The sequence below is a fragment of the Zea mays genome, chromosome 5 (assembly GCF_902167145.1).
Source record: "Zea mays cultivar B73 chromosome 5, Zm-B73-REFERENCE-NAM-5.0, whole genome shotgun sequence".
Taxonomy (NCBI): Eukaryota; Viridiplantae; Streptophyta; class Magnoliopsida; order Poales; family Poaceae; genus Zea; species Zea mays.
The window spans coordinates 53,359,388-53,379,844 of record NC_050100.1 but is presented as its reverse complement, the minus strand read 5'-3'; the positions used below and the strand labels follow the sequence as shown (position 1 = coordinate 53,379,844).

Here is a 20,457-nt window from a genome sequence, read left to right as displayed (position 1 = left end):
TGCCATCCTTGATGCCAGGGCGTCTCCCTCTATAGAGCATGCTTCTAGCAAATTTAAATTTTTCGTTTTCTAAGTCATGCTCGGCAATTTTAGCATCTAGTTTTGCTATATGATCATTTTGTTGTTTAATTAAAGCCATGTGATCATGAATAGCATCAATGTTAACATCTCTACATCTAGTGCAAATAGAAGTGTGCTCAACGGTAGATGTAGAGGGTTTGCAAGATTTTAATTTTACAACCTTAGCATGTAGTATATCATTTTTACTTCTAAGGTCAGAAATGGAAGCATTGCAAACGTCAAGTTCTTTAGCCTTAGCAAGCAATTTTTCATTCTCAATCCTAAGACTAGCAAGAGAAATGTTTAATTCTTCAATCTTAGCAAGTAAATCATCATTATCATTTCTAAGATTGGGAATTGAAGCATCACAAGCATTTGAATCAACCTTAGCTAATAAATTAGCATTCTCATTTCTAAGGTTGTCTATAGTCTCATGGCAAGTGCTTAGCTCACTAGATAGTTTTTCACATTTTTCTACTTCTAGAGCGTAAGCATTTTTAACTTTAACATGCTTCTTGTTTTCTTTAATAAGGAAGTCCTCTTGGGTGTCCAAGAGATCATCCTTCTCATGGATAACACTAATCAGTTCATTCAATTTCTCTTTTTGTTGCATGTTTAAGTTGGCAAAAAGAGTACGCAGATTATCTTCCTCATCACTAGCATTATCATCGCTAGAAGACTCATATCTAGTGGAGGATTTGGATTTAACCTTCTTCTTTTTGTCGTCCTTTGCCATGAGGCACTTGTGGCCGACGTTGGGGAAGAGAAGTCCCTTGGTGACGGCGATGTTGGCGGCGTCCTCGTCGGAGGAGGAGTCGGTGGAGCTCTCGTCGGAGTCCCACTCCCGGCAAACATGGGCATCACCGCCCTTCTTCTTGTAGTACCTCTTCTTCTCCTTTCTTCTCCCCTTCTTGTCGTCGCCCCTGTCACTATCACTAGATAATGGACATTTTGCGATAAAATGACCGGGCTTACCACATTTGTAGCACACTTTCTTGGAGCGGGGTTTGTAGTCCTTCCCCTCATTTGTTTGAGGATTTGGCGGAAGCTCTTGATGATGAGCGTCATTTCCTCATTGTCGAGCTTTGAGACGTCGATTGGTTGTCTACTTGATGTAGACTCCTCCTTCTTTTCCTCCGTTGCCTTGAATGCAACCGGTTGTGCTTCGGATGTGGAGGGATCATCTAGCTCATTGATTTTCTTTTAGCCCTTGATCATGTACTCAAAGCTCACAAAATTCCCGATTACTTCCTCGGGAGTCATTAGTGTATATCTAGGATTACCACGAATTAATTGAACTTGAGTAGGGTTAAGGAAAATATGTGATCTAAGAATAGCCTTAACCATCTCGTGGTCATCCCACTTTTTGCTCCCGAGGTTGCGCACTTGGTTGACCAAGGTTTTGAGCCGGCTGTACATGTCTTGTGGCTTTTCCCCTTTGCGAAGCCGGAAGCGACCGAGCTCCCCCTTGATCGTTTCCCGCTTGGTGATCTTGGTTAGTTCATCACCCTCGTGCGCGGTCTTGAGCACGTCCCAAACTTCCTTGGCGCTCTTTAATCCTCGCACCTTGTTATACTCCTCTCGACTTAAAGAGGCGAGGAGTATAGTTGTTGCTTGGGAGTTGAAGTGCTCGATTTGGGCCACCTCGTCCTCATCATAATCCTCATCCCCTACGGATGGTACCTATGCTCCAAACTCAACAACATTCCATATACTTTTGTGGAGTGAGGTTAGGTGAAATTTCATCAAATCACTCCACCTAGCATAATCTTCACCGTCAAAGGTTGGCGGTTTGCCTAATGGAACGGAAAGTAATGGAGTATGTCTAGAAATGCGAGGATAGTGTAAGGGAATCTTACTAAACTTCTTGCGCTCATGGCGCTTAGAAGTAATAGATGACGCGTCGGAGCTGGAGGCGGAAGGTGATGAAGTATCGGTCTCGTAGTAGACCACCTTCCTCATCTTCTTTTTCTTGTCGCCACTCCGATGCGACTTGTGGGAAGAAGCTTTCTTCTCCTTCCCCCTCCCCTTGTTGCGGGACTCTCCCGATAAAGCTTTCTCATGGCTTGTAGTGGGCTTGTCGCCGGTCTCCATCTCCTTTTTGGCGTGATCTCCCGACATCACTTCGAGCGGTTAGGCTCTAATGAAGCACCGGGCTTTGATACCAATTGAAAGTCGCCTAGAGGGGGGGTGAATAGGGCGAAACTGAAATTTACAAAGTTAATCACAACTACAAGCCGGGTTAGCGTTAGAAATATAATCGAGTCCGCGAGAGAGGATGCAAAACAAATCGCAAGCAAATAAAGAGTGAGACACGCGGATTTGTTTTACCGAGGTTCGGTTCTCGCAAACCTACTCCCCGTTGAGGAGGCCACAAAGGCCGGGTCTTTTTCAACCCCTTCCCTCTCTCAAACGGTCCCTCGGACCGAGTGAGCTTTCTCTTCTCAAATCAACCGGGAACAAAACTTCCCCGCAAGGACCACCACACAATTGGTGTCTCTTGCCTCGGTTACAAGTGAGTATTGATCTCAAGAAACAATGAGAAAGAAGAAAGCAATCCAAGCGCAAGAGCTCAAAAGAACACGACAAATCACTCTCACTAGTCACTAATGCTTTTGTGGAATTGGGAGAGGATTTGATCACTTGGGTGTGTCTTGTATTGAATGCCTAGCTCTTGTAAGTAGTTGGAAGGTGGAAAACTTGGATGACTTAAATGTGGGGTGGTTGGGGGTATTTATAACCCCAACCACCAAACTAGTCGTTTGGTGGAGGTTATCTGTCGCATGGTGCACCGGACAGTCCGGTGCACACCGGACAGTGTCCGGTGCGCCAGCCACGTCACCAGGCCGTTGGGTTCCGACCGTTGGAGCTCTGACTGCTGGACCCGCCTGGATGTACGGTGGCACACCAGACATGTACTGTAGAGTGTCCGGTGCGCCGTCTCGCGCGTGCCTGACTTCTGCGCGCTCTGGTGCGCATTAAATGACTCTGCAGGTGACCGTTGGCGCGAAGTAGTCGTTGCTCCGCTGGCTCACCGGACAGTCCGGTGAATTATAGCGGAGCGAATTCCCGAAGCTGGCGAGTTCAGAGTCGCTTCATTCCTGGAGCACCGGACAGCCCAGTGAATTATAGCGGAGCGCCTCTGAGTTTTCCCGAAAGCGAAGAGTTTGGCTTGAAGTCCCCTGGTGCACCGGACACTGTCCGGTGGTGCACCGGACAGTCCGGTGCGCCAGACCAGGGCTGCCTTCGGTTATCCCTTGCTCTCTTTGATTGAACCCATTCTTGGTCTTTTTATTGGCTAAGTGTGATCCTTTGGCACCTGTGGAACTTATAGACTAGAGCAGACTAGTTAGTCCAATTATTTGTGTTGGGCAATTCAACCACCAAAATCAATTAGGAAATAGGTGTAAGCCTAATTCCCTTTCAAGTGCCACGAGACGTGTTCACGATTCCATGTCTAAGATATTATAGGAATAAGTTAATATTGCCCTCACATCATTTTGTAAATCATATGTACAGGTCTTATGGGCATATTTGTAATTTCGTACGAAGTTGTACGATCACCTATAAATAGATGAACATTGCCCTGCATAAAGTACCTTTTGGTGGGCTAGATAATTGTGTCGTTGAGAGCACCTAGAGGGGAGGTGAATAGGTGATCCTGTAAAAAATAGCTCAACAAAACAAACTTGGACTAATATTGGATTAGTGAAAGCTAAGGCCAAGTTCGAGTGATGAGTATGAACGGAGTAAACTTCTTCACTTAATTGCTCTTCACAAGGTGAGTATTAAACTTAGAGCAATAATATAAGTGAAGTAGATAGACATAGAAAACCGCACAGGAATAAAGACACGTGACACAACGATTTTAATCCCGTGGTTCAGTCAAGTAGAATACTTGCCTACTCCATGTTGTGGCGTCCAAATGGATGAGGGTTGCACTCAACCCCTTTCAAGTGATCCAAAGATCAACTTGAATACCACGGTTCTCTTTATCTCAACAATATCTCGTTGTGAGGAATCTCCACAATTTGGAGTCTCTCACGCCTTACACAATTGATCTTGAGAGCACCTAGAGAGGGGGTGAATAGGTGATCCTGTAAAAAACTTAAAACTTAAAGACACAAAACTTGATTAAGTGTTAGCACAATTAAATCAAATGGCTAAGGACCGAGCTCTTGTGAAACACAATAGACACAGTGAGAACAAGCACAAGAGACACGAGGATTTATCCCGTGGTTCGACCAAGTATAGCACTTGCCTATTCCACGTTGTGGCGTCCCAATGGATGAGAGTTGCACTCAACTCCTCTCAAGTGATCCAATGATCAACTTGAATACCACGGTGTTCTTCTTTCTTTCACTATATCCCATTTGCGAGGAATCTCCACAACTTGGAGCCTATAGCCCTTACAAATGATGATCACAAAGAAGCACGGATGTAAGGGAGGGAAAAGCAACACACACAAGTCTCAAAAGCAACAGCTCAAACACGCACACTAGTCACAACTTGAGCTCTAAGTTCACACACGGAGTTCTCAACTCAAGAGGAGCTCAAATTGCTATCACGAAGAATCAAACGCGCTAGAATGAAGACTTGGTGCTTAGAGATGATCAAAGAATGCTTGGTGTACTCCTCCATGCGCCTAGGGGTCCCTTTTATAGCCCTAAGGCAGCTAGGAGCCGTTGGAGCTCCATTTGGAAGGCCCCGGTTGCCTTCTGTCCGCGGGTGCACCAGACTATCCGGTGCACACCGGACAGTGAATGGTACGCACGATGGGCGCGGTAGAGAATCCCCTGATTCGCTAGTTTCTGATTCTGGGGGGCACCAGACTGTCCGGTGCGCCACTTGACCGTTGGCCCCCAGCCGACGTGGCAGCTAGCCGTTGGCGGCTGCACCGAACTATCCGGCGCCTCGCGCGGACGGTTTGGTGAATTATAGCCGACGCAGGCTAGAATTCCTGAGAGCGCCCACATGGCCGGACCGTGCACCGGACTGTCCGGTGCTACGCAGTCCATCACCTTTTCTCTGTTTCTTCCTTTGTCTTCTTTTGCTCCTTTTGGACTTGACATAGCTGAGTCCCTGGCGCTTAGACAAACATGATTAGCACACAAATCAATTGACTAAGTATGTTGAGCATACCTTTTTTTCTTGATCCATATAGATTTGCACTAAGTACTCTTCCGAGCTTAAATACCTTTGCTCAACATCATGTTAGTTCAAACATAAAGTGTAGTACATCTAATCACCAAAACAATATAGAAATGGCCCAAACACTCATTTCCCTTTCAGTCATGTAATCTCTTCCTCAGAGCACCTTCGTTCTAATCCACTTTGTAGAACCGAAGGTACAATTGTAAATGTATCACATGAAAGGGGAGAAATGAGATATTAAAATATCTAAGATAAGTTAACATGTTTAACTTCTTTTCATTCCCTGTATATTCATTTATATATAGACGTGTGATTCATTTGATTAAAATCACAACCTTCGTCTTCAAAGGAGTTATTCTGAAGGGATAACTTTTTGAGGATGAAGGTTAGTTATTTTTTTAACATTGTGTTGCCTTATTTTCAAGTGTAGATAGTAGTTGAGAACAAGTGACCAACACATAGTTACATAAAGCTTCATCTTCGTCCTTCACTCTATTGTACTCCCTTCCACCTTTTATTAATAACCAAAAGATTACAAGAATACCTCCGGTTTCTTGATGTTACAAGGTGAAGATAAAAAGAAATACAACTTCGTAGACAGAGTGAAGCAATTCTTCCCGGCTAAAAAGCGTGACAATGCATGCCACTGTTTCTCTATTTATAGTCGTGAGATACAGCTTCGACAAAATTACAGTTGTGCACCTAAGCCTATACATTTGAGCTAATGAGAGAATTAAGGGTAGTGTTGTCTCTTCCTCCGATTGCCTTGCTGAACAAATCTTGGCGACTTTACATAGCTCCAGCTTACTTCACCTATTACACATGCGCACCGTGAAACCGAAGCTGGTGCATTCGTTTTCTTAGTTGTGATGGCTCTAGTCGAGGGTGTTCTTCGACCTTTTTCATGTTGCACTTAAAACAGGCTATAAAGTAACTTGATAAGTTAGTGCTTTTAGGTCCTTCAGAAGAATAAGGCCTCCAACATGGACATCAACATCCTTACTCTAGTTGTCATTCTTGTGTTAATCTTAGATGTGAATTTAAATCTAGCTCATTCACAATAACGTGCCACAACAATAAGTGTGGCACTATAATGGTAGGTTTAGATACTCGTCCCATTAATTATGGCATAGTTGGTAACCGGCGAAGACATACACTTTATATATTACTTGTGTCTACACCTATAACTAGAGACATGACTATTATAATGCTTAAATAATGGTATACAGTTTTTAACAGCGTAACTATTTCGTAAATAGAATAAACAATCTACATGGTGTAACGACTAACGGGGAGGAATGACGTTCTTTTTCAGAAGTTCTGTGGTTCAACTAATTTCTACTGTTTTCGCTCTTATTTTCTTTTGTTTCTCCCCTGTGCATGCATGCACCTAGTTCGTGTAACATTATGGTTCTCAAATATTTTAACGCTGTGCAGCGCGGTCAACTACTACAAGAGGTTTTTGCACGCGAAAACATTTTGTACAAAACATTCGACAAAAATTTGTACACGAACAATATATTAATAAAAATGCTACTGCAAAAGTTATCGACAGCCAAGACGGCCCATCGGCGTCCAAACTCAAAGCGGCCCACGATGCACTTTGCGAGATTGACGCAGCTGGTAACACGACCTGGTGAAAATGGATCGTTGCTTCACAAAACGTTAGATATTTTAATAAATTTTAGTTCAAAAATAAATAGGAATATTGTTTGATCCTAATACGATTTGATTTTTAAATTTTATGGTGTAATTTAGAGCTCATTACCACACCCTAGCTGTTCGACCATAACCGTCCGTGTAATAATAGATTGATATAATAATAAAGAGGAAAGTGCATAAACATGCGTGGCAGCCAGAGAGGTCCTGCTACCAAGTAGGCAGGAGCTACCGTGCTATACATCATGAGTTTTCAGGACATCCCAAAAAGGGACAAAAACACATACGTAGAGCAGCCTACTATTTGCATCAGCATCACTGCACCAGCACAGCATGGTTCCTTTCCTTGCTCGCCCAAACGGAACACGGAGGGAAAAAAAACCTGAACCGTGGGCACGTCAGCCCGCGGACAGGTCGGCCCACCAAGAGCCCATCGGCCACAAAATCTAAAAAGCAGCCCGAGCCCGCATTCCGCCACCATCCCTGCCGTGCCGACCGAGCGACGGGGCCAAACTCCCCACGCGGTTCCCACCGCGCTCGGCCTAGGGGTCCTGGTCGTCGGAGGCGGCCACGCCCATGATGGAGTCGTGTTCGGCGAGGAACCTCTCGGCGATGGCGGCGTGCACGGCTGCGCCGGTGGGGAGCACGTCCTCGTCGATCATGAAGTAGGGGGAGTGGCCCGTGTGCACGGATCCCAGCGTCTCGTTGCGCACCCCGATGTAGTAGAACCCGGCGGGCACGGCCTGCGAGTAGAAGGAGAAGTCCTCGGCGCCCATCATGGGCGGCACGTCGCGGTACGCCTGCGCGCCCAGGAGGTCGGTCGCCACGCGCCGCACGTGGGCGTACATGCGCGCGTCGTTCACCGTTGGCGGGTAGAAGCTCTGGCCCTCGAAGAAGTCGACGGACGCGGCGCACCCGTGCACGCGCGCCTGCGCCGTGACCACCTCCTCGATCCGCCGCCGCAGCTGGTAGAAGCTGGCGTTGGAGAAGGCGCGGAACGTGCCGCCCAGCACCAGCTCCTGCTCCTGAGGCTGGGCCTGCTCGCTGCCGCCGTTCACCACCGCCACCGACACCACCTGCGAGTCCAGCGGGTCCGCCTCGCGGGAGACGATGCCCTGCAGGCTGATGACGGTGGAGGCGGCGGCCAGGACGACGGGGTCGGACGCCCGGTCGCCGCCGCCGCCGCCGCCGCGTATCACGGCCTTGAAGAAGCCGCAGCCGGCGAGGAGGGCCCCCGTCCTGGACCCGACCACGGACGTCGGGTGCTGGTGCGACACGTGCACGGCGAAGATGGCCTCCACGCCCTCCAGCGCGCCGTCCTCGATCATCCGCTTCGCGCCGCAGCCCGACTCCTCCGCCGGCTGGAACAGAAGCTTCACCGTGCCCTGGAACGCGTGCCGACCGAAACGTGAGGAATGGCATGACGACCACACGATCCTTAACTGACCAGCAAGCACCAGCATCATCCGACCCATGCCTTCAGAAGCGGTGAACCAGGGATGAGTGCCGTACCAACCCCCAACAGCACAAGTCCATCCATAGCAATCGACAGAAACTAAACAACAGCATTGCGAGAGTGATCAAGAGCACGTGGGGCGAAAGAATTGAGATACCAAAAAGGAACCAGGAGTAGTGCTTGCTGGCACGACTCATGACGCTGACATCCTCCGCATGATGCCACCCTCCGCGTGGTGGTGGTGGCGGCATGCCATGGCACATCGTTTTCGCACTTTGTCGCACTTGCTTGCTCATCTTTAGCTATCGTTTTACGCCGCGACGGACCCAGAAATTAAAGACAGTCTAGACGAAATTATCAACTGCTAACAACTACATATACGAGATTATCAACTGGACTCAAATATTTAGACTTGTGTGCTCCTTTCAGTGGCAAGGCAGCCCAGGCCACGCAGCCTATGTTTGCCTGGGTGGTGAGTCCGCCTCTCTGGGTTTTTTTTTTTGCGCACATGTTTTCCCCCAAAAAAGCGAAATCTAGCGACTTAAATCCAGATCACGTCCCCAGTACTCCACTCCAAAGAAGCTAAGGAACAGCGCTGCGATGAGATGGTATCATTTGCGGGATCATGGAGGCAGGCAGTAGTGTGGTGTGTTTGCAGTTGCAGCTTCGGAGACTGATAATGCCCGTTTGGATGAACAAACTTTTTTTAAAAAAAAACTTGTCATGGTTAGAGAGAACCAGCTATATCTATTTGAAATTTCGCAACAACAGAAAAAAAACTATATTTGTTCGGAGTAGCTTTTTTTGTAAGCTAGGTGGCTGAGTATTTTTAAACTGATTTTATTATAGCAGTAGTGAATAGGACAACAGAGAGCGGGCCTGAAACCGAAAAGACGGGGGGCAGCGGATGGCGTCGTAGGCAGGCCGCCGGAGTGATATTATACGTACCTTGAGTTGGTGCTCGCGAGCCTTGAGGATGCTGGCGGCGCCGAGCAGCATGGCCACATGCGCGTCGTGGCCGCACGCGTGCATCTTCCCGGGGACCCGGCTCCTGTGCTCCCACTCCACGGCCTCCTGCAGCCACAGCCACACACAGTCAGCATTGCATCGTCCTCGAGCTTTTTGGGCGTGGAAGAAGTGCCCGTTCTGGGCACTCAGGCGGATCTTCTCCCCCCGGGCGAAATCGGCGTGCTCGCCCCCGGGTTTACCAACGGCTCATGCCATTTCGGGCAAGGAACCAGAAAGCCCTCCTTTTTTTTGGTTTACCCCGCTGGCCGCTGCTCTCCCCCTCTCTCTCTCTCTGCGTCTGTCTGAGATGGGTGGGTGCGGTGGCCGTGAATGGTCCCTCGAGATTCGGTGACCACAGCTGCTGGTCCTGACGAACTCAACAACAGCCAGCCGTCTGCCATCACGTCGTGTGTTTCCATCCCCGTTGCATCGTCGTCGCGAGGACCACAGGACCAGGGCAAGTGTAGTGTTGTGTAGGTGGTGGGGCTAGAACAAAGGACGATCACGTTTTTTTCCTCTCTCTCAAGAAGGGAAGCATGCATGAGGCACCCGTGCGCTGTCTGTCTGTCCTCCTCCTCCAGGTGGTGGCCGACGCGGCGCCCGCAACTACCCGACCCCAAGCCGAAGCGAAAGGACCAGCAGTTTTGCGTTGCACGTTGGAGCACCCAGCCCTGCTGAGTACTCTGCAAATCCCTACACACCCTTTTCTTCTTTTTAGTAATAAACCAAATAATAGTACTCCGTTTCATAAATGGGCGAGAAAGTTGCTAGAATATAATATAAGTGAATTGTCCATATCATCCTATTAGTTTAAGCTTTAGTTAAATTGGTTGGTGCATGCAACTTAATATAGTATAAATACTAGAAAAATAATAATTATTGTTCGCTCCTATATTCTACGCCAAATATCTAAAAGAGACTCGACGTGAGCAGGATTGTTAAAATATAATATAAATGAATTATTCAGCTCCCATCACCTTAAGTTTTTTAGGTTAAATTGGTTGGTGAATGCAACTTAATAAAAGTAATCATGGTGCGTTGCTAACCTAAGTATCGTGGTACATTAGCACAGTGCAAGTTTGTTCTGAATATAGGAGTATTTAGGAGGTGTTTGGCTTGAAAAAAAACTAATCCATTATAGATAAGGTGGTACATCATGAGTTTATTTCAAAAGCAAATTGGTGGAATGAATGTATTCCTCGTATTATTAATAATTATTAATCTACGAGAAATGAAATAACGATGGATCAACACATTTAATTTCACAAACCAAACAAGAAAGTGAGAGTAAAAAAGACGACGGACTACCTCTTTCCTTTTCCTTAAACCAAACATATTAATAAACCAAAAACCATGGTGTGCGCCATCTCATCTCATCCAACGCACAGAGGGCGGCCGGTGTGTCTGTGTGTTATAGCAACCGCATGAGCTGAATTGTGCAGGGATTTCGTGGCTCGCGTGGGGGACCATTTGAATCGTCAAGGAAATAATTGTTTTGCCGCGCCTCCGAATGACGTCTCTTCTTCTCGCCCGTCTCAGATTTCGAAAAACGGGTTCGAATCAGACGAAGAGAGATCGAGAATACTAGTTCGTTGAAGGGTTGCTACGCGCATGGGGGTGGTGAGCATCACGAACGTACGTACGTCCATGCCGGCACACGCTGACACGCACGCACGCACGCGCACGTACCTGGATGGGCAGCGCGTCCATGTCGGCCCGGAGCGCGACGACGGGCGGGCGGCCGGTGCCGAGCGTGGCGACGACGCCGGTGCGCGCGACGGGGTGGCGGAACCCGACGCCCAGCGCGCCCAGCTCGTCGCGGACCAGGCGGCTGGTCTCCACCTCCTCGTACGCCAGCTCGGGGCGCTCGTGGATCCGGCGCCGCACCGAGCGCAGCCACGCCGCCAGCTCGGGCCGCCCCGCCAGCCCCGCGATCTCCTCCCTCCACGGCGCCCCCACGCCGTAGCGCTGGCGCCGGTGCTGGTGCCTCCCGCTCGCGTTCGCGGTCGCGGCGCCCTTCCCCCCGCCGCCGCGCATCATCGCGCGCTCCACGGCGCCCAGGATCGCGTCCTCCTCCAGGAACGCCGCGCCGGCGGCGCCCGTCACGGGGATCACCGCCAGCGCCAGCAGCAGCAGCAGCAGCGCCGCGTGGCCGCCGCGGTCCATGGCCGTATGAGACTGGCGAAGCGATGGGCGCCTGGGCTGAGGTGCTGCGCCGGAGCAGGCTGGTGCTGGAGCGGCAGCGGCGGCAAAATGGAGGGAGGTGGAGGAATGGCGGGGATTAAATTGCGCGGCCAGGCCGGGCGACGGCAGTGGCTGATTTTTTTTCCGCGCGTCGTCTAGGTGGGGGCTCTCCCTGTCTGCGGCTGCCAGTGTCACCTTTCCGATTCAATTCGGCTCGTGGCGGAATCATTGTAAACCACTCGACCCTACTGGCATTATTAGCGCCGGGACGGGCCCGCGCTGACAGTGACGCATCAGTGGGCGACGCCTAGTGGTAACGCCTGTGACGCCCCTCCCTGATAGATTTGTGTAGCGTCCCATGTTGCGACCAACCGTCAGCATTCATCCAGTGGCATTCTGCTGTCGTGTAGTAATCTTGTAGTAGGGTACTTGGTACTCAGCTCAACTCAGGCCTTTTTTTTCTTGTGGGAGCTGTCAGAATTCCAGTGATACTAATCCAGTAACACTAATCAATAATCATGGTAGCGTTTTTTTCTAATAATATCCAAAAAGAAATGTTCGTCTCGGCAAAAGAAAAGCACAGCGCCAGGTGCAGCAGGCCACGGACGGTCTGGATTTGTTGCTCTGAGCGGCCGTAAGCCTGCAACTGCTGCGAATGACGGAGGCAGGTGACGTGTTTTTTTTTTTTTGAAAGCTCGGGTCACAGGTGACTAGGTGAGGCAAGCGGATGATGTAGGCGGTGGCGCAGGCAGGCGCAGCACAGCTCGGCGTGCACTGACGGCTTTTCAGCATTCAAGCCTGATGAATACTCAATTCTCAAGTACAGTGCGGTGCGGTGTGGAGGCCACGAATGTCTCGCGACGGTGGGTTTATTCGGTTATTTTGGATGCACATCGATTGGAGGGAATTAATATGAATCAGAAAGATTTTTAATTTAATAAAGATTAAAATTCTCTCAATCCCTCTCAATTCATATGGATTGAAGTAGAACCGAACAAACCCGAAATAGTTTTTAAGGGGTAGTTTAGAAAACTTGATTTTTTTTCAAGCAATTTTTATTTTTTTTCAAAATAAAATAAACTAATTTTTTTCTGAAAAATGAAAATCCTATGAAAAAATTTAGGTTTCCAAACTAGTTTTAGAGTGCGTTCGTTTGTTCAGGATTGAGGCTAGGAATGATTCCACGTGATCAACGCTTATACAAATTAGGTAAACATTTCTGGTTAGATTGGTTCTAGGTTATAATTCCAGAACAAACAAACGAACACACCCTTAAGAGATTCATTGTTAATAACATAATCGTCTGCGTTCTTTCTTTCTGGCGGTAAAACATATACAGGCAAGCCAAGTTTTCTGATACTTAGTGTTTCCTGCCATAAATTTGCCAACACCGTTTATTTGTCTTGATAATTATTTGTCTTGATAAATGCATCCAACTCATGCTTTTTCTCTGGAATCCTGTGTCAAATAGATACTAGTAATATTTTTATAGATGAATTTACTATGCACAAGTAATTAAAGGTTGTTATAAGTTTGTCAACTATCCTATGTCTCTTTTCACCTTTTTTTGAACTACACCTATGTCTCTATAAACCAAACATCCCCTTCTACTACATACTTATTAAGGTCTTAGCTTAAATTACCGATGGGGCTTGAGAAACTTTCTATTGTTTTTTATCCGTTATATTTGTGTGAAGCGAATAAAAGACGTCATGTTAACACATATGAAATCGAGTACATGTTACTCAGGCTCAGATTATGCAAGATCTGAAAAAGATAGAAAGTACATGTTATGTTATATATTCACACTCGTAGCAGAAGATATATCGTGGGAAAGCTCAAAACAAACTATCATTGTATTAGCGATAATGTTTGTTTAGTGTGTGACATGTTATGAGGCAACGAGTTAGGCTACGAGGCTTCAGAAGTTTGTACGTTGTTTATAAGTGGTAGACAATATAACAAGACCACTTAAGTTATATTGCAATAACGAATCGGTAGTATTTCTTTTATGATACCAAGTCAAGTGATGCTGTCAAATACATTGATATAAAGTATTATATTATAAAGGAGAAAATTCAGGATCAAACAATTAAAGTTGAGCATATAAAGACATAGTGAATGCTATAGGATCCGCTCACTAAAAAAGGTCTTTTCACTAGCGTGTTCAGAAAACGCATAGCCGACATAGGTTCAATGGAGCACATGTGATTTTAGATTAAGAGGTTATTGATACAAACACCACACTCGAGAATGAGTTCTTTGCTTTGAGATAGAAAGATGCACTGTAGTTATTGAGGTTCAGTAGCATGCAAATGGTTGTTGTGATGCCTTAGTCTTGATGTATGTATCTATTAAAGAGTAGGGATTATAAGCTAAACAAATAAGTAAGGAATACAAAAAAGCATAAGATTAAGGTGGAGAATATAGATTGATCTGACTCGGTTAGAAGACCGAGCCTAGCACAATAATCTTTTGATTGTGGTCCTCGCACCCCGCGTATAATAAAAGGGGACGATCGAGGCCAACACCACGTGAACCATTGTTTATCAATGCCTCCTCATCCATACGCACCCCGATCCGATATATTCTTACGCAGCCAGTGAGAGGAAGCGCCGCTGACATCGACACGCCGACTCCGGCGTCGGCCATAGGAGTCTTCTCTTTCCATGGTGGATCTACTCATCCAATCTCAAATGTGAATTTTCTTTTCACTCTTTCGATTCTAGATTTTGGACAAAAGGTGTAGATCCTACAACTCTGTCGGTGTTTCGAAACCCGGGGGGTCCCTGGACCGACGAGTGAATTGTCGCCGTGTGCCCTAGCCCAGATGGGTCGACGCAAGGCGGAACGCGAAGGGGGGAAAGGAAGCAGCCGGAGAGAGGCAGGCGTGAGAGAGTGGATCCCGCGGCCTTCGTGTTAGCCCCGCGCCTGAGTCGGGTGCGCTTGCAGTAGGGGGATACAAGCGTCCACGCGGGAGTGGGAGCGAGCGGCCTTGCGCGAGCGCCGTCCCGTCCTTCTCCGCGCGGGCCAACCTTCTGTAAGAGGGCCCTGGTCCTTCCTTTTATAGGCGTAAGGAGAGGATCCAGGTGTACAATGGGGGTGTAGCAGAGTGCTACGTGTCTAGCGGAGGAGAGCTAGCGCCCTAAGTACATGTCGTCGTGGCAGCCGGAGGGGTTTTGGCACCCGGTTCGTGTGGTGTCGTGGCCGTCGGAGGAGCGCTGGAGCCTGGCGGAAGGACAGCTGTCAGGACTATCGAGTCCTTGCTGACGTCCTCTTGCTTCCGTAAGGGGGCTGAGAGCCGCCGTCGTCATAGAGCGTGCGGGGCGCCATCATTGCCTATCTGGCGGAGCGAGCCAGATGGGACGCCGGTCTTGTTCCCTGTAGCCTGAGTCAGCTCGGGGTAGGGTAATGATGGCACCTCCTGTCGACGTGGTCGGTCCGCGCCCTAGGTTGGGCGACGTGGAGGCTCCTCCGAGGTCGAGGTCGAGTCTGTCTTCCGTGGTCGTGGTCGAGTCCGAGCCCTTGGGTCGGGCGAGGCGGAGACCGTCGGCTGAGGCCAGAGCTGAGTCCGAGCCCTGGGGTCGGGCGAAGTGGAGTTCGTCGTCTTCTGGGGTTGAGCCCATGTCCGAGCCCTGGGGTCGGGCGAGGCGGAGTTCACCGTCTTCCAGGGCTGAGCCCGAGTCCGAGCCCTAGGTCGGGCAGAGCGGAGTTCGTCGTCTTCCGGGGCTGAGCCCGAGTCCGAGCCTTGGGTCGGGCGGAGCAGAGTTCGCCGTCTTCCGGGGCTGAGTCCGAGCCCTGGGTCGGGCGGAGCGGAGTTCGTCGTCTTCCGGGGCTGAGCCCGAGTCCGAGCCCTGGGTCGGGCGGAGCGGAGTTCGCCGTCTTCCGGGGCTGAGTCCGAGTCTGAGCCCTGGGTCGAGCGGAGCGGAGTTCGCCGTCTTCCGGGGCTGAGCCCGAGTCCGAGCCCTGGGTCGGGCGGAGCGAAGTTCGCCGTCTTCCGGGGCTGAGCCCGAGTCCGAGCCCTGGGGTCGGGCGAGGCGGAGTTTCCTATGACGCCCGAGGCCGGCCTTGGCTGCTGTCAGCCTCACTCTGTCGGGTGGCTCAGCAGTCGGAGCGGCACAGGCGGCGCTGTCCTCTTGTCAGACCGGTCAGTAGAGCGGCGAAGTGACCGTGGTCACTTCGGCTCTGTCGACTGGTGGGCGTTCGTCAGGATAAAGGTGTCAGGCCACCTTTGCATTAAATGCCCCTGCGATTTGGTCAGTCGGCGTGGCGATGTGGCCAAGGTTGCTTCTCGGTGAAGACTGGGCCTCGGGCGAGCCGATAGTGTGCCCGTTGCTGGAGGGGGGTCCTCGGGCGAGACGTAGGTTCTCCGGGGTCGGCTTCCCTTGCCCGAGGCTAGGCTCGGGCGAGGCACGATCATGTCCCTCGAATGGACCGATCCTTGGCTTAATCGCACCCATCAGGCCTTTGCAGCTTTGTGCTGATGGGGGTTACCAGCTGAGATTTAGGGGTCTTGAGGGTACCCCTAATTATGGTCCCCGACAGTAGCTCCCGAGCCTCCAAGGGAGTACTAATACTCGCTTGGAGGCTTTTGCCGCACTTTTTTGCAAGGGGACCAGCCTTTTCGGTTGCATTCTGTTCCAGTGGGTGCGCGCGAGCGCACCCGCCGGGTGTAGCCCCCGAGGCCTCGGAGGAGTAATTTTACTCCTTCGAGGTCTTAGTGCGCTTCGCAACACTTCGGCTGGTCTAGTTGTTCCCTCATGCGAGCTGGTCGTAGCCCGAGTGCACGGTCGGGTCCCAAGTTCTCGGGCTGGTATGTTGGCGCTGTCAACGGTTTGGTCAGAGCCGGATTTGCGAGAGCAGCCCCCGAGCCTCTGCACAGGGCGAGAGGACGATCAGGGACAGACTCGACTTTTTTACATACGCCCCTGCGTTGCCTTTTTGCAAGGAGGAGGGGGGGGAAAGCGCCATGTTGCCCTCGGGTGGCGCCGAACATGGTGTCTCCGGTGAGCTGCTGGCGGGTAATCCGAGCGGACGTCCGTGCCCCATTTGTTAGGGGTCGGCTAGAGGCCCAGAGGCGCGCCCAAAAGTACCTGCGGGTGATCTGCCGGACCCGGTCCCCTGTCGACGGGGTCCGAGGGCTCGATGCCTCCCTCTGATGGGATTCCGTTACAAGATCGTTCCCGCTGGTCTCGGAAATGTCCTAGGGTACCTCGGGAGCGTAGCCCGAGCCTTGGTTATGTATCGAACGTACCCATGGTCATCCCTCGCTCTGCGTCTGAGGCGACTGTGAACCCTTCGAGGGCCAGCCTACGAACCCCTGATCAGTAGTGGGCGCGGAGCTCGAGTGGCCTAAGGCGGCCATTGAACCCTTCGAAGGGCCGGCCATCGAACCTCTGACCAGTACTCGGCGCAGAACCCAATCGATCTGAGGCGGCCGTTGAACCCCTCCGAGGGGCCGGCCTTCGAACCTCTGATCAGTAGGGAGGCTCGGAGCCTGTTTCCTTCACGGAGAAGGGTCCTTTTCGGGGTATCCCCCTTTCCCGGTCCCTGTTGTAAGAGAGAGAAAGAGGAAAAGGAAAAGGACACGAAATCGAATGATGCAGCGTACCTTTTTTGACGTGGCCATTATGGCGAAGGCGAAGCGTCGCTTGCTTCCCCTGCCAGAGACGCCGCCTGTCCCGCCGCGGAGTTGATGCGACGGGGCGAGCGGTTCGCGGGGCAGCCGTTGCGCGTGCGCGAGCCGTTCGAGGAACGGATCACGGGCGCACCGTCTTCACACCGTGGGAGAGGGCTCCCTCGCTGCCCCTGGATGGGACGTAAGCTTGGCTGACGACGTGACCGCTGCTTCTGCCCGCCCGTCACCGCCATTACTGCCGGCCCATTTTTGACCGCTTTTGACCGTCGCGCTTGACTAGCACTGTAGGGTTGCCTCGAGTCGCGGTATTGACTCCGCAGTCGAGGAGGCGCGGTAGTGGCGTGAGTGGCGGTGCAGTTGCTCACACGTAGCAACCGGCGCGCCGGTTGCATGACGCGTGGGTCTGGACCTCCATGCTGGGCTCGTTGGAGTCGAAGGGGCGCGCCCACTTGGCACGGTTGCATGCCGCCTGCATGGCTGTCCGCCCTTTCACCCGCTGGTCTGGGCGAAAGTGGAGGAGTGCTTGTAACCGCCGGGTGGTTGCATGCACCGCGCACGCGTGGAGGTTTGGCTTCTTCTCCCCTGGACCGGCTTGCATGACGTGTGGGACCCAGCCCCCGCGCCATTCGGGGGAATCTTGGAGCGTGTTGGAGAAGACTCAACCCGCAACGGTTGAGGGCGCAAGTGGGGAGAGTCGCCTTTAAAAGGGGGGCAACCCCCTTGGAGGGCAACCATGTCTTCGCGCTCCCCTCATGCATTGTGTCTTTCCACCTTCCGAGCTCCAGGGCGGGGGACGCCCGGAGCCCTTCCGTATTATCGTCGGAGGAACGCAACTTCGTGGAAGTTGGTACCTTTCAGCCATCGTTCGGCTTCAAGGATTTTCATCATGCAGCCTGGCTGCATCCCCTCGCCGGTGGTCACCCAAGACGGTGACCACCAACCTCTGGGTGGGGAGGAGCAAACCAGGCTGCGGCCTCCGCCCTGCCCTCGGCTTCAAGGATCTTCATCATCCTTGCTGGGGCGGAGGGTGAGGCGAGTCGGGGGGCCGCCTCCGCGTGGGTCGGTAACCCTTTTCTTCCCCCGGCGTCTGGGGGAGAAAGGCATCTTCTAGCTCCGCGGAGGCCTCCCTCAGCCACGCCGGGGTAGGCGGACCGCCGCTGCTCAGCCAGGGTGCAGCATTCCGTCCTCCGTCCGGACGATGGTTGCGCCGCGTGCGGGCCGGCCGCGTCCAGGCCTTCCTCGCGCCGACAGCCGCGTCAGTGGGTCGCCCAGCATGTCATGTGCCGCGAGGGCGGCGCTCATGTTCTGGGCGGCTCTGGCGAGGGCGAGGACCTGCCGGTGCGCTTTGAGGCGTCCGGCGCCCGCTGGCGCGGTGTTGAGGCGGTGGCAGCCGGAGAAGGCTTCTCTACCGACGAGATTGCCAACTCCGCCTGCACCCCTGGGCCTCCGTCTCCCGACTTGAATGGCTGGTTCTTGTCCTTGGTGAACGAGAGCCATCCTGCCGTAGCACCCGCCCCCGAAGCCGTTGCTGAAGCCGCTTCGTCGCCCGGGGTGGGGGTCGTTGTCGCTGTTGCCGGATTGGGCGGCGGCGAGCCACCCGTCGGCCCTCAATTGCTCCGCGGGTCCCCCAATCTTGGGGGGTATTTCGTTCCCGCGGAGACGGAACCGGAGCTCCGTTTGTAATGGCACCCTGAGTGTCGTTGTTTTGTTCATTGCGGTTGTCGAGGCCTGAACGTGTATGTATCTTCGGCACGGAGCTGTGTTTTTTCTTCATTTCGAGCACTAAGACTCGCCTTGTCGATTATCTGAACCGCTTCACCGAGCGTGAGTTGCCTCGTGCAAAGGTGACGAGTGAGGTATCCGTATCCCGGAGGCGTAGGAGTCCCTCGGCTCGGTCAGCCTTGCTGTCCGAGGCCCCTCTTGCTTAGTTAAAGGAACCCCTCGGCCGCCCTTCGATGAGCCGAAGCCGGGGGTAGCGGTGTCAGCACGGACGGAGGCAGAGTTGGCTTCGAAAAGGAGGTGTAGTTGGCCAGAGCCTGGCCGGGTCGTCCACTGGCGGAGCTGACGCCGGAGTTGAGCTGCCGAGGCCACAAACCGAGCTGATGTCTTTGGGGGTCAGCTGGCCGAGGCCTCGGGGTGGCCGGCCGAGCCGCCTGCTCGGGCCAGATTCTCGAAGAAGACCCTGGCGGCGATGGCCCGGGTGTGGTGCTGATGTCGTCCTTCAGAGTGGGGGCCCTCCGACCGCGTCGCCGTCCGAGGCTAGGTCAGACCCCGCCGAAGGTATAGTTGATGCCGAGGGTGCTGCTGCCCCCTTCGGCTGTCGACGTCCGAGCCTGCAGGATCAGGTTGTCTTGTAGTGTGTGTATGTTTTCTGCGGCCGCCGAGGCCTGAACACACCGTCGTCGTGTTGTGAAGCTGCGTTTCTTTTCCTCTTGTTTCGAGTATCCGGACTCATTTGTCGGTAACAGAATTGTTTGTGCGGGCGAGAGTTGCTTTTCACGGAAGGTGATGAGTGAGGTATCCGTATCCCGGAGGCGTAGGAATCCCTCGGCTCGGTCGGCCTTGCCGCTTACTGAGAGCACCTATAGGGGGGGTGAATAGGTGATCCTGTAAAACTTAAGCTTATAGCCACAAAAACTTGTTAAGTGTTAGCACAATAAATGCCAAGTGGCTAGAAAGGAGTCTCAACAAAACACAATACCACAAGAGATCAATCACAGAGATGACACAGTGGTTTATCCCGTGGTTCGGCCAAGACCAACGCTTGCCTACTCCACGTTGTGGCGTCCCAACGGACGAGGGTTGCAATCAACCCCTCTCAAGCGGTCCAAAGACCCACTTGAATACCACGGTGTTTTGCTTGCTTTTTCTCAATCCCGTTTGCGAGGAATCTCCACAACTTGGAGCCTCTCGCCCTTACAATTGAAGTTCACAAAGAAACACAGAGCAAGGGGGAATGAGCAACGCACACAAGACTTCAAAAGATCAGAGCAACAACACGCACACAAGTCGCAACAAGAGCTCGCAACACAACTCAAAGAGTTCACAACTCCACAAGAGCTCTATATGCTATCACAATGAAACGAATGCGCGAGATCGATGTCTTGATGCTTAGGAATGTTGTAGGAATGCTTGGTGTGCTTGGTTTTCTCCCTCCATGCGCCTAGGGGTCCCTTTTATAGCCCCAAGGCAGCTAGGAGCCGTTGAGAACAAACCAGGAAGGCCATCTTTGCCTTCTGTCGTCGGGCGCACCGGACAGTCCGGTGCACACCGGACAGTCCGGTGCCCGATTTCCTTC

General features: G+C 51.8%; 1 protein-coding gene across 1 annotated transcript; it reads right to left on the bottom strand.

Annotated features, from left to right (window-relative positions):
• Window positions 1-6,997: 6,997 nt before the first annotated feature.
• On the bottom strand, window positions 6,998-11,683 carry LOC100191730 (IAA-amino acid hydrolase ILR1-like 6). Its single transcript, NM_001399189.1, has 3 exons — window positions 11,027-11,683; window positions 9,278-9,403; window positions 6,998-8,258 (listed from the first exon to the last, which is right to left on the bottom strand). Exons 1-3 carry the CDS (start codon window positions 11,501-11,503, stop codon window positions 7,416-7,418), a joined length of 1,446 nt encoding a protein of 481 aa, NP_001386118.1. The 5' UTR covers window positions 11,504-11,683; the 3' UTR covers window positions 6,998-7,415.
• Window positions 11,684-20,457: the final 8,774 nt, after the last annotated feature.

Bases quoted from the DNA above. Each gene is read 5' to 3' on its own strand.
- LOC100191730 (NM_001399189.1), bottom strand. From the start codon at position 11,503: ATGGACCGCGGCGGCCACGCGGCGCTGCTGCTGCTGCTGCTGGCGCTG. The intron at 9,404-11,026 runs GTACGTGCGCGT...CTGTGGCTGCAG, and splicing joins TGGACGCGCTGCCCATCCAG to GAGGCCGTGGAGTGGGAGCA. The intron at 8,259-9,277 runs GTACGTATAATA...CACGCGTTCCAG, and splicing joins CTCGCGAGCACCAACTCAAG to GGCACGGTGAAGCTTCTGTT.